The 14,397-nt window shown below is 40.9% G+C and overlaps 1 protein-coding gene across 1 annotated transcript in view; it reads left to right on the top strand.

Annotated features, from left to right (window-relative positions):
* MYRFL (myelin regulatory factor like) overlaps positions 1 to 14,397 on the top strand; it is a 260,028-nt gene that overhangs the window by 203,962 nt on the left and 41,669 nt on the right. The window contains exons 17-20 of the mRNA XM_069764614.1: positions 3,824 to 3,898; positions 5,468 to 5,523; positions 6,075 to 6,236; positions 7,953 to 8,015. Of these exons, the coding sequence (XP_069620715.1) occupies positions 3,824 to 3,898; positions 5,468 to 5,523; positions 6,075 to 6,236; positions 7,953 to 8,015 (356 nt within the window). The remainder of the gene's footprint in view (positions 1 to 3,823; positions 3,899 to 5,467; positions 5,524 to 6,074; positions 6,237 to 7,952; positions 8,016 to 14,397) is intronic.

Genomic DNA, 14,397 nt, shown 5'->3' with positions numbered 1-14,397 from the left:
ACTCATCAGACCAAAGCACAGATTTCCACTGGTCTAATGTCCATTCCTTGTGTTCTTTAGCTCGAACAAGTCTCTTCTACTTGTTGCCTTTTCCTTAGCAGTGATTTCCTAGCAGCTATTTTACCACGAAGGCCTGCTGCACAAAGTCTCCTCTTAACAGTTGTTGTAGAGATGTGTCTGCTGCTAGAACTCTGTGCGGCATTGACCTGGTGTCTAATCTGAGCTGCTATTAACCTGCGATTTCTGAGGCTGATGACATGGATAAACTTATCCTCAGAAGCAGAGGTGACTCTTTGTCTTCCTTTCCTGGGGCGGTCCTCATGTGAGCCAGTTTCATGGTAGCGCTTAATGGTTTTTGCCACTGCACTTGGGGACACTTTAAAAGTTTTCCAAATTTTTCAGACTGACTGACCTTCATTTCTTAAAGTAATGATGGCCACTCATTTTTCTTTACTTAGAATTTGTATTATGGCAAGAAAAAAGCAGCTAACAGTCTATTCAGTAGGACTATCAGCTGTGTATCCACCAGACTTCTGCACAGCACAACTGATGGTCCCAACACCATTTATAAGACAAGAAATCCCACTTATTAAACCTGACAGGGCACACCTGTGTCGTGAAAACCATTCCCGGTGACTACCTCTTGAAGCTCATCAAGAGAATGCCAAGAGTGTGCAAAGCAGTCTTCAAAGCAAAAGGTGGCTACTTTGAAGAACCTAGAATATAAGACATAATTTCAGTTGTTTCACACTTTTTTGTTAAGTATATAATTCCACTTGTGTTAATTCATAGTTTATGCCTTCAGTGTGAATGTACAATTTTCATAGTCAAGAAAATACAGAAAAATCATTAAATGAGAAGTTGTGTCCAAACTTTTGGTCTGTACTGTATATCTTGGTACTGTGTTAGCCAGTAGATAGAAAATATTTAGAATTGAGAGTCCTCAACCACTGATGACTCTTAATTCTAAATATTTTTCAATGAAAGCTGTAATTTGTAAAATGTCACTTATGGGGGGTTTCTGCTGTTCTGACACCTCAGGGGCTCTACCAATATGGCATAGCACCCTCAAACCATTCCAGCAATTTTCCCTTCTGACCTTTGCACTGTACCTCAAAAGTAGTGTTTTACCACATATAAGGTATCTGTGTACTCAGGAAAATTTGCACAACAAATTGTATGGTCCATTTTACTCCATTATCCTTGTGAAAATGAAAGATTTGGGCAAAACCAACATTTAAATGTATTTAAAATAGATATCCTGAGATTGTTTTTTCGTGACACATTTTACTTCATGTTAGTAGTAAATTTTGGTTGGTGTGATTTGCGTATATTTATGAAATCATCAAAAATTTGTCAAAAAAATTTGAAAATGTATTATGACTTTAAATCAGTAAGTTATACTAAACAAATGGTTAATAAATAACATTTCTCACATATTTACTTTTCATCTGCATCATTTTTTAAACATTTTTTTTTTTTTTTTAGGAAGTTAGGGTTGATCAGCAATTTTTTTTAGGGGCCACATCACATTGTAAGTGACTTTGGAGGGCCTATATGACAGAAAATATCCAAAAGTGACACCCTTCTAAAAACTTCAACCCTCAAAGTCCACAAAACCACATTCTAGAATGTTATTAACCCCTCAAGTGGTTCACAAGAATTAATAGAATGTGGAAAAAAATGAATATTTTACTTTTTGTCTTAAATTTTTTTTTACTTTAGCCCAATTTTATTTTACTTTCACAAGGGTAACAGGAGAAATTGAACCCAAATTTTTTCTGCAATTTCTACTGAATACGCCAATATCCCACTTGTGGGAGAAAAAATATAGTTTAGGAGCACGGCAGGGCTCAGAAGCGAAGGAGCATTTTTTAACGCAAAATAGCTGCAGTCAAGAGTGCATGCCATGTCGCATTTGGAGAGTCCCTGATGTGCCTAAACAGTGAAACCCCCTCATATGTGACCCCCTTTTGGAAGCTAGACCTCTAAATGAATGTATCTAAATGTGTGATGAGCAACTTTAACCCCTATGCTTCACAGCAGTTTATAACGTAGAGCTGTGAAAATAAAAAAATCACATTTTTCCTAAAAAATTGTTTTTGAGACCCAAATTTTGCAATTTAATAGGGGTAGCAGTAGAAAGTGGACCATACAATTTCTCCAGAGTACACCAATATCCCATATGTGGGGCTAAACTACTGTTTGTTTGCACAGCAGGGCTAGGAAGGGGAGGAGCACTATTTGACTTTTTGAACACAAAATTTGCTGGAATCATTATCGAACGTCATATCACATTTGGAGAGCCCCTGATGTGCCTAAACTGTGGAAACCCCCCAACATGTGACCCCATTTTGGAAACTTGACCCTTCAAAGAATGTATTTAGATATGTGGTGAGCACCTTGAACCCCCAGGTGCTTCACAGAAGTTTACAAAGTTGAACTGTGAAAATGATAAATACCGTATATACTCGAGTATAAGCCGGGATTTTCAGCCCAAATTTTTGGGCTGAAAGTGCCCCTCTCGGCTTATACTCGAGTCACGGTAGCGGTGGGGTCGGCGGGTGAGGGGGTGAGGGCGCTGAGGCATACTTACCTAGTCCCAGCGATCCTGGCGCTCCCCCTGCCGTCCCACGGTCTTCTGTGCTGCAGCTGCTTCCCCTCTTCAGCCTGATCAGTCAGAGCGGAGAGACGCTGGGACCGGACGCTGGGAGCTGCAATCAAGAGAGGTGAGTATGGCTTTTTTTTTTTTATTGCAGCAGCAGCAGCGGCACAGATTTATGTGGAGCATCTATGGGGAAATATGAACGGTGCAGAGCACTATATGGGGCACAGATATGGGGAAATATGAACGGTGCAGAGCACTATATGGCACAGCTATGGGGCAGTATGATCGGTGCAGAGCACTATATGGCACAGATATGGGGCAATATGAACGGTGCAGAGCACTATATGGCACAGATATGGAGAAATATGAACGGTGCAGAGCACTATAATGCACAGATATGGGGAAATATGAACGGTGCAGAGTACTATATGGCACAGATATGGGGCAATATGAACGGTGCAGAGCACTATATGGCACAGATATGGGGCAATATGAATGGTGCAGAGCACTATATGGCACAGATATGGGGAAATATGAACGGTGCAGAGCACTATATGGCACAGATATGGGGCAATATGAACGGTGCAGAGCATATATGGGGCACAGATATGGGGCAATATGAACGGTGCAGAGCACTATATGGCACAGATATGGGGCAATATGAACGGTGCAGAGCACTATATGGCACAGATATGGGGAAATAATGAACGGTGCAGAGCACTATATGGCACAGCTATGGGGAAATAATGATCTATTTTTATTTTTGAAATTCACCGGTAAATGCTGCATTTCCACCCTAGGCTTATACTCGAGTCAATAAGTTTTCCCAGTTTTTTGTGGCAAAATTAGGGGGGTCGGCTTATACTCGGGTCGGCTTATACTCGAGTATATACGGTAGCTTCTGTTGCCTGTTGGCAAAGTTTTTCATTATTGCATACACAGTATATAGTTGTATATATATTAATTAATGAATTAAAATAAACAAACATCAACTTTAATTTGCACATATGATCATTGATTTACATCACAATTTACAACACAGTTTCTGCACTTGCGGTACTTTCATTGTTTTATAGTGGGGGTAAGGTTTAAATATAAGCAATATAATGGTTTAAAGTCAATTTCTCCTAAGTGAAAACTGTTGATCTCCATAATTCCAATGTTTAGTTTATGAATGCATTTACAGTGAGTATAACTCTTGTCTATGTCTTTTAGTGCTCTGACCATTTCCACATTATATATCCTCTATGTCCAAGAGGAAGCCATTGAGAGAGAACCACCACCACCACAGTAAGTGTTTTGCTCTGTGCAGACCACACCTTTCTCATATTGTTCCCATTGTAACAATAATTTGTCTGGACCAGTAGTGCAGTCTATATACAGTAGGTAGAGCTGCAGGGATGAATATAAACCTCATAATAAGCTCATCATATATATGTAGTTGTGTGAAAAAGTGTTTGCCCCCTTCCTGATTTCCTATTCTTTTGCATATTTGTCACTCATAAATGTTTCAGATCACCAAACAAATTTAAATATTAAGCAAAGATAACACAAATAAACACAAAATGCAGTTTTTTAAATGAATATCTTATCTATCTATGACAGTAAATGGCTGCCCACTCTCCCCAGTCCCACAAGCTCACGGTCTCAGGGTAATCCTTGACACTGATCTCTCCTTCAAGCCGCATATCCAAGCCCTTTCCACTTCCTGCTGCCTTCAACTCAAAAATATTTCACGGATCCGTACATTCCTAAACCAAGAATCTGCAAAAACCCTAGTCCATGCCCTCATCATCTCCCGCCTCGACTACTGTAACCTCCTGCTCTGTGGCTTCCCCTCTAACACTCTCACACCCCTCCGATCTATTCTAAACTCACTTGCCCGACTAATCCACCTGCCCCCCCGCTATTCCCGGGCCTCTCCCCTCTGTCAATCCCTTCATTGATTCCCCATTACCCAGAGACTCCAGTACAAAACCCTAACCATGTCGTACAAAGCCATCCACAACCTGTCTTCTCCATACATCTGTGACCTCGTCTCCCGATACTCTCCTACACGCAACCTCTGATCCTCACAAGATCTCCTTCTCTACTCCCCTCTTATCTCCTCTTCCCACAATCGCATACAAGATTTCTCTCACGCATTATCCCTACTCTGGAACTCTGGAACTCTCTACCACAACATATCAGACTCTCACCTACCATCGAAACCTTAAAAAAAAACCCTGAAGATCTACCTCTTCCGGCAAGCCTGCAACCTGCAGTAACCACCGATCAACCAAACCACTGCACAACCAGCTCTATCCTCACCTACGGTATCCTCACCCATCCCTTGTAGACTGTGAGCTCTCGCGGGCACGGTCCTCTCTCCTCCTGTACCAGTTATGACTTGTATTGTTCAAGATTATTGTGCTTCTTTTTATTATATATACCCCTCCTCACATGTAAAGCGCCATGGAATAAATGGCGCTATAATAATAAATAATAATAATAATTAAGGTAAAATGAAATCCAAACCTATATGGCTCTGTGTGAAAAGAGATTGCCCCCTTGGCCTTAAAACATAAATTAACTGTGGTTTATCACATCTTTGGGAAACTGAATTAGCTTTAGCCACAATCTATCAAACCAGTGTTTTTAAAGGTAGCAATGGACACCCTATGGACCTGTTTGATTGCACATTACGCATACAATTTCATATGTCTACACCTGTTCATTACTGTAGAAATCTATCCTTTATAGTGAGACCTAGAGAAACACATTGTTCAAAGTAGGAAGAAAGATTCCTAATACCTTATTACTTTTCCCTTGCCCTTTCCTTTTAAACTGTATTATTATAGTAAATATGTTTCTTCACAGGAATAACTTTACAGACGTTGCAAGCTCATTATTGCCTCCAATTTACACTACTGTGGGTATGTTCCAGTGAATACTGAAATGTTTCACTTTGGATTTTAATGTCTAATTCTTGTTCTCTGATAGAAAATTGTTACAATTTCACATGCGTTCACATTTAACATATTTCATATGGAATTTCGGCAGTGCAAATTTCACAACAGCAATATCAGAACTTATTGCTGCAGTTACCATTGCACAAATGATATTCATATACTTCCAATCTTCTGTGTGAAGTTCGCTGTTAATATCCTCATCATTAATTGACATGCCGGTTAGTTTACGCTGCCATTTTTTTCACAACGTGTAGACTAGATTTAATAAAATCTCATCACTATGCTGGTGCTGTAAAACGCTGCAGATTTGCCTTGCGATAGCAAATTTGCTTTGATTTTATCCCACATGAACAAGTTCTTAGAACAATTTTTTTTCTGGCAGCATGAAAGACAGTTATGCAACCTTAATAGTCTTGTGTTTCACTGCTCTAACAATTCTGCAGCTTGGTATAACAACACATTGTTTAAAAGATGATTGTGTAAAATAATAAAAGATAAATGCCTTCATTCAACAGCAATAACTGAGTCTATGTCTACAACAACTCGAGGTCCATCAGCGGGAGGACAGGAAATCAGTTTCTGTGATATCTTGCCCTGTGATCAAGAGTATTGCTGTTCAATCCAACCAAGCATGCTAAGAGATATCGGTCATGAGAATGAACTGCATTCTGAAAACAGTACGTATGCATAGTTATGAGAGATCCTTCCAGAAATTACAGTTTAGACCCTAATAAAAGGAACCTGTCATGTGAAAAAACTCTAGAAACCTGCAGATATAGGGCTAATCTACAGGTTAATAGCGCTCTGAACCTGCCTGGTGCCGGCACTTAGTCCCCAGCTGCTAGGAGGAAATTAACGTCTTTCCTCCCGGTAGCGTTCGGGTTTCAGTCACGGGAGCAGTGCCAGTGCAGGTTCAGTCACCACTTTGTGTATAAAGAGTGGTGGCTATAGCCACGCCCCCAGCACTGACTGACAGCGCTTCAGCATTAGGGCCGGCTGTCAGTCAGTGCCGGGGTGTCGCTATAGATGCTGCTCTCTCTACACAGAGCAATGACTGAACCTGAGTCGGTGCCACCTCCGGGAGTAAAGTTGATCTCCTCCCGGGAGCGGGGGGGGGGTCTAAGTGCATATGCTGGGAAGGTTAGAGAATCTGCAGATTAACCTCTTATCTGCAGGTTAAAAGCATCTTTTCACATGGCAGGTTCCCTTTAAGCTACACTGAGAATCCAAAAAATAAAAATAAGAACTTTGACATGGAAATAAAAAAAGAAAGGAACAAAAGTTAAAGTGGTTGTCCCATGAATAAATATTAACTTTCTCTGCACTCTAGAATTGGTCTCGTCTTACCAGTCACGTTTTAGCTGGATGTTCCTAATTAAAAGAACAGCAAGGGGTCACGTTAGCAAGTACCTAACTGCAATATCTAGACAGGAGAATTTTCTCATCTTATAGTATTAATTTGTATATACACTATAAATATTGATACTCTGACACAAAGAGAACCATATGCATAATACAGAGAGGTTTTCTGTTCCGGCACAATTTCTTCATTACAAGAGCTGGGATATAGGTTCAAAATTTAAATAATTCATATACTGCAAATATATAATGTAAATAATTGCACCTATGATAACTCAACTCCATTGTTGAGTCTACAAATTATCTTGACATCAATAGGAAATCTGTTTCCTCATACATACATACACATTCTTCCAAAAGAATTATGTTGCAATCTTGATGTAATTTCCTTAGGTTAATAAAGGCTACATTGATGTGTATGAGGAACATTACAAATGAGAAGAGGCTGACTTAAGTAACTTATAAGGGTTTTCTAATTATACATATCCCCTTGCATATGGAACCTGCCATGGTTCTCGGCAGCACAGGTGCTATTTAAACAGGATGGTGGGTTGCAGAGAATGATAATTTATCTAAGCCAAAATAACATTTCACCCACCAAATGAGTGTTTTGTCATTCAACGGGTGATCGGCAACCCATTTACAGATAATCATGCACTCTTAATGCACTCTTCAAATGTTTGGCAAACATTTTGTAATTTACATCCAAAACAAAGCCTGTCTGTTATGGGTATAAATAAAAATTTAATTGTGGGTCAACCCCTGGAATATTGAGGCACCAGGATAGAACCCCACCTGCACAATAGAGGTTTTGTAAGCACTGTGCTTCTGTCACATTCTCAAAATGCAGTCTAAGTGGGTCACCATTACTTCCACAACAATATCGTCTATAGCTAGACCAAGTAGTGTGGATCACAATGTTATTGATTTAGAAAGTATTTATTTACTTCTTTCATCTTGCCTAATAATTTATACATATTACATTTTGTAGATATTTTAGTGCAATCATTGGTGATATGAATCATTTTTTGTAGGAAATCTTACTGAAGTTGCTACCAATAGGAGATGGCCCGATAAACCAGGACATTCAAGTGACTGTAAGTTAATGATTTGATTCAGATGCTTTATAGACCAATCTTTCTACTCTGTAGTGCTATGCATTAATAAGTGGCTATGTCAAAAAGAATATAATTTCATCTACTTTTACCACTATCAATACCTGGACACGTTCTTCTAATGTGTCTAATCGCTTCAGCACCTTAGAAATATCTGAAAGTGCTTATATCAACAGTAGATATTTGTCGATCAAACACTTGTTCAACCAACCATCCTCTCTTCCAAATCCCACGAAGACTGCAATGTTCAGCTTGGCCATGTTCTGTAAGGGGGGGAGAGGATAAGCCAACGCTGGACATCTCTACTGTAAACATATCTAGTGCAAGGCCAAAATAGAGAGTTGTCCGTCCTGCCAAAAGCTTATGAGGACCTCTCTCCTCTTTGGGTTTGGCCTCCTTTAATCTAATGCAAATGGAGGTCTTTAGTTTGAGAATATAGTGGACAGGGAACTAGATATAAGTGAGGGGGTTTGAAAGCAAACATAAAAATGGAGCAGAGCAATCCAAAAGAAGTAGATCCAGAATATAAAAAAACTGTATGTTTTATTTTATTTTCATAAATCAAAAGAGGAATTAAAAGACCTTTAAGAGAGCAAAATGGTTGACACGTTTCAAAGTACAGCGCCTCTTGCTTAAAATGGAACTCCTTTCTTCTGTTTGTAAGCACCACCACACCCCTGACTACCTGACACAGAATGCCTCCATTGCCTTTCAATAATCTTTAGGATTATTCCGCAAACAATTGTAGGAGATGTGGTAAGGGAATCCCTGCTCAGGATTTCACTATTAACCCCTTTCTGACATCGGACGTACTATCCCGTCCATGTGGGGTGGGCCCCTATGACCATGGACGGGATAGTACGTCCAGCGCGATCGGCGGCGCTCACGGGGGGAGCGCCGCCGATCGCGGCCGGGTGTCAGCTGCCTATCGCAGCTGACATCCGGCACTATGTGCCAGGAGCGGTCACGGACCGCCCCCGGCACATTAACCCCCGGCACACCACGATCAAAGATGATCGCGATGTGCCGGCAGTACAGAGAAGCTTCCCGCAGGGAGGGGGCTCCCTGCGGGCTTCCCTGAGCCCCCCGCAGCAACGCGATGTGATCGCGTTGCTGCGAGGGTCTCACCTCCCTCCCTGCTCCCTCCAGCCCCGGATCCAAGATGGCCGCGGATCCGGGTCCTGCAGGGAGGGAGGTGGCTTCACAGAGCCTGCTTAGAGCAGGCACTGTGAAGGCTGCAGCGCTGCATGTCAGATCAGTGATCTGACAGAGTGCTGTGCACACTGTCAGATCACCGATCTGTGATGTCCCCCCCTGGGACAAAGTAAAAAAAAAAAATTTCAAATGTGTAAAAAAAAATAAAAAAAAATATTCCAAAATAATGAAAAAAAAAATATATATTATTCCCATAAATACATTTCTTTATCTAAATAAAAAAAAAAACAATAAAAGTACACATATTTAGTATCGCCGCATCCGTAACGGCCCGACCTATAAAACTGGCCCACTAGTTAACCCCTTCAGTAAACACCGTAAGAAAAAAAAAAAAAACGAGGCAAAAAACAACGCTTTATTATCATACCGCCGAACAAAAAGTGGAATAACACGCGATCAAAAAGACAGATATAAATAACCATGGTACCGCTGAAAACGTCATCTTGTCCCGCAAAAAACGAGCTACCATGCAGCATCATCAGCAAAAAAATAAAAAAGTTATAGTCCTGAGAATAAAGCGATGCCAAAATAATGATTTTTTCTATAAAATAGTTTTTATCGTATAAAAGCGCCAAAACATAAAAAAATGATATAAATGAGGTGTCGCTGTAATCGTACTGACCCGAAGAATAAAACTGCTTTATCAATTTTACCAAACGCGGAACGGTATAAACGCCTCCCCCAAAAGAAATTCATGAATAGCTGGTTTTTGGTCATTCTGCCTCACAAAAATCGGAATAAAAAGCGATCAAAAAATGTCACGTGCCCGAAAATGATACCAATAAAAATGTCAACTCGTCCCGCAAAAAACAAGACCTCACATGACTCTGTGGACCAAAATATAGAAAAATTATAGCTCTCAAAATGTGGTAACGCAAAAAATATTTTTTGCAATAAAAAGCGTCTTTCAGTGTGTGACGGCTGCCAATCATAAAAATCCACTAAAAAACCCGCTATAAAAGTAAATCAAACCCCCCTTCATCACCCCCTTAGTTAGGGAAAAATTAAAAAAATGTATTTATTTCCATTTTCCCATTAGGGCTAGGGTTAGAGTTAGGGCTAGGGTTAGGGTTAGGGCTAGGGCTAGGGCTAGGGTTAGGGCTAGGGCTAGGGCTAGGGTTAGGGCTAGGGTTAGGGCTAGGGTTAGGGCTAGGGCTAGGGCTAGGGTTAGGGCTAGGGTTAGGGTTAGGGCTAAGGTTAGGGCTAGGGCTAGGGTTAGGGTTAAGGTTAGGGCTAGGGCTAGGGCTAGGGTTAGGGCTAGGGTTAGGGCTAGGGTTAGGGCTAGGGTTAGGATTAGGGTTAGGGCTAGGGTTAGGGCTAGGGCTACAGTTTGGGTTGGGGCTAAAGTTACAGTTAGGGTTTAGATTACATTTACGGTTGGGAATAGGGTTGGGATTAGGGTTAGGGGTGTGTCAGGGTTAGAGGTGTGGTTAGGGTTACTGTTGGGATTAGGGTTAGGGATGTGTTTGGATTAGGGTTTCAGTTATAATTGTGGGGTTTCCACTGTTTGGGCACATCAGGGGCTCTCCAAACGCGACATGGCGTCCGATCTCAATTCCAGCCAATTCTGCGTTGAAAAAGTAAAACAGTGCTTCTTCCCTTCCGAGCTCTCCCGTGTGCCCAAACAGGGGTTTACCCCAACATATGGGGTATCAGCGTACTCAGGACAAATAGGACAACAACTTTTGGGGTCCAATTTCTCCTGTTACCCTTGGGAAAATACAAAACTCGGGGCTAAAACATATTTTTTGTGGGAAAAAAAAGATTTTTTATTTTCACGGCTCTGCGTTATAAACTGTAGTGAAACACTTGGGGGTTCAAAGTTCTCACAACACATCTAGATTAGTTCCCTGGGGGGTCTAGTTTCCAATATGGGGTCACTTGTGGGGGGTTTCTACTGTTTAGGTACATTAGGGGTTCTGCAAACGCAATGTGACGTCTGCAGACCATTCCATCTAAGTCTGCATTCCAAATGGCGCTCCTTCCCTTCCGAGCTCTGCCATGCGCTCAAACGGTGGTTTCCCCCAACATACGGGGTATCAGCGTACTCAGGACAAATTGGACAACAACTTTTGGGGTTGAATTTCTCCTCTTACCCTCGGGAAAATACAAAACTGGGGGCTAAAAAATAATTTTGGGGGGAAAGATTTTTTTTTTTAATTTTCACGGCTCTGCGTTACAAACTGTAGTGAAACACTTGGGGGTTCAAAGCTATCACAACACATCTAGATGAGTTCCTTAGGGGATCTAGTTTCCAAAATGGTGTCACTTGTGGGAGGTTTCTACTGTTTAGGTACGTTAGGGGCTCTGCAAATGCAATGTGACACCTGCAGACCATTCCATCTAAGTCCTCATTCCAAATGGAGCTCCTTCCTTTCCGAGCCCTGCCATGCGCCCAAACAGTGGTTCCCCCCCCACATATGGGGTATCAGCGCACTCAGGACAAATTGGACAACAAATTGTGGGGTCGAATTTCTCCTGTTACCCTCGGGAAAATACAAAACTGGGGGCTGAAAAATAATTTTTGTGGGAAAAAATTTTTGTTTTATTTTTACGGCTCTCCATTATAAACATCTGTGAAGCCCTTGGTGGGTCAAAGCACTCAGCACACATCTAGATAAGTTCCTAAGGGGGTCTACTTTCCAAAATGGTGTCACTTGTGGGGGGTTTCTACTGTTTAGGTACATTAGGGGCTCTGCAAACGCAATGTGACACCTGCAGACCATTCCATCTAAGTCTGCATTCAAATGGCACTCCTTCCCTTCTGAGCCCTCCCATGTGCCCAAACAGTGGTTCCCCCCACATATGGTGTATCATCGCACTCAGGACAAATTGGGCAACAAATTTTGGGGTCCAATTTCTCCTGTTACCCTCAGGAAAATACAAAACTGGGGGCTAAAAAAATAATTTTTGTGGGAAAAAAATTTTGTTTTATTTTTACGGCTCTGCATTATAAACTTCTGTGAAGCACTTGGTGGGTCAAAGTGCTCACCACACCTCTAGATAAGTTCCTTAGGGGGTCTACTTTCCAAAATGGTGTCACTTGTGGGGGGTTTCAATGTTTAGGCACATCAGTGGCTCTTCAAACGCAACATGACGTCCCATCTCAATTCCTGTCAATTTTGCATTGAAAAGTCAAACGGCGCTCCTTCCCTTCCGAGCTCTCCCATCCGCCCAAACAGTGGTTTACCCCCACATATGGGCTATCAGCGTACTCAGGACAAATTGTACAACAACTTTTTGGGTCCAATTTCTTCTCTTACCCTTGGGAAAATAAAAAATTGGGGGCGAAAAGATAATTTTTGTGAAAAAATATGATTTTTTATTTTTACGGTTCTACATTATAAACTTCTGTGAAGCACTTGGTGGGTCAAAGTGCTCACCACACCTCTAGATAAGTTCCTTAGGGGGTCTACTTTCCAAAATGGTGTCACTTGTGGGGGGTTTCAATGTTTAGCCACATCAGGGGCTCTCCAAACGAAATGTGGCGTCCCATCTCAATTCCAGTCAATTTTGCATTGAAAAGTCAAATGGCACTCCTTCGCTTCCGAGCTCTGCCATGCGCCCAAACAGTGGTTTACCCCCACATGTGGGGTATTGGCATACTCAGGACAAAATGTACAACAAAGTTTGGGGTCCATTTTCTCCTGTTACCCTTGGTAAAATAAAACAAATTGGAGCTGAATTAAATTTTTTGTGAAAAAAAGTTAAATGTTCATTTTTATTTAAACATTCAAAAAATTCCTGTGAAGCACCAGAAGGGTTAATAAACTTCTTGAATATGGTTTTGAGCACCTTGAGGGGTGTAGTTTTTAGAATGGTGTCACACTTGGGTATTTTCTATCATATAGACCCCTCAAAATGACTTCAAATGAGATGTGGTCCCTAAAATAAAATGGTGTTGTAGAAATGAGAAATTGCTGGTCAACTTTTAACCCTTATAACTCCCTAACAAAAAAAAATTTTGGTTCCAAAATTGTGCTGATGTAAAGTAGACATGTGGGAAATGTTACTTATTAAGTATTTTGTGTGACATATCTCTGTGATTTAATTGCATAAAAATTCAAAGTTGGAAAATTGCGAAATTTTCATAATTTTCGCCAAATTTCCGTTTTTTTCACAAATAAATGCAGGTACTATCAAAGAATTTTTACCATTGTCATGAAGTACAATATGTCACGAGAAAACAATGTCAGAATCACCAAGATCCATTGAAGCGTTCCAGAGTTATAACCTCATAAAGGGACAGTGGTCAGAATTGTAAAAATTGGCCCGGTCATTAACGTGCAAACCACCCTTGGGGGTAAAGGGGTTAAAATGAGTGATGTGCACAACTAGGTCTGTGTCCACTCTGTCCAGGGCCCATATGGTCTACTTCTATAGTAAATTTTGCCAACGGTGTAGAGATCATGTAGAGATCCTATATGTAAGTTCACTATCTGGATTCTGTGCAATTAGGGATTGAAAAGTGCTCAACCCAATTCATGAAATTCTGAATATCATTAGATAATGTACTTTTATACATGACGTCACCAGGGTTTTCAGAAAGTCAGTCATTTACGTATGTGTCTGATTTAAAGTATTTTCTGGCATCTGCCTTCACTGTAACTCTGTTGAAAGAGCATTCACTTTGCATCAAGCTAAATGTACATGTCAGTAGGGATGTGAGGGTGATAACCATTTGCTCATAGTTATATCTAATTATACTTATATCTAATAGGATTATTCTCAGAATATTCATCACTTGTGAAGTGTAACTTTATTTTCAGAAAACTATTGACATATCACAAAGGAAAAGAAGTTTTCATTGGTGGGGACCAGTTTTTGAGACCTTATAACCACTAAAATGCAGAGACAGGAGCGCTCAGCCAAGCACTTCTTTCTTCTGAGATTGAATATAGGCTCAATACACAGTCTATCTCAGTCTCATGAGAGTAGCTGAGCCCTCCCACAACTCCAATTTAATGATCATGAGGGTCACAACGTCCTGACTTCACCTATAAAACAATTGACAAGACTTTTACATGTCAGAAGTGGTGTTGTTCTATCTGCAACATGTGACCACTGGAGCCAGTCACTAGCAGCAAGATCTTCATCAGGTACTTAAAGGGGATATCAGGGACTTTAAAAAATAAGGCATGTAGTTGCT

The sequence above is a fragment of the Ranitomeya imitator genome, chromosome 4, assembly GCF_032444005.1.
Source record: "Ranitomeya imitator isolate aRanImi1 chromosome 4, aRanImi1.pri, whole genome shotgun sequence".
Lineage (NCBI taxonomy): Eukaryota > Metazoa > Chordata > Amphibia > Anura > Dendrobatidae > Ranitomeya > Ranitomeya imitator.
The sequence above is the reverse complement of the archived record's forward strand: the minus strand, read 5'-3'. Positions and strand labels throughout refer to the sequence as shown.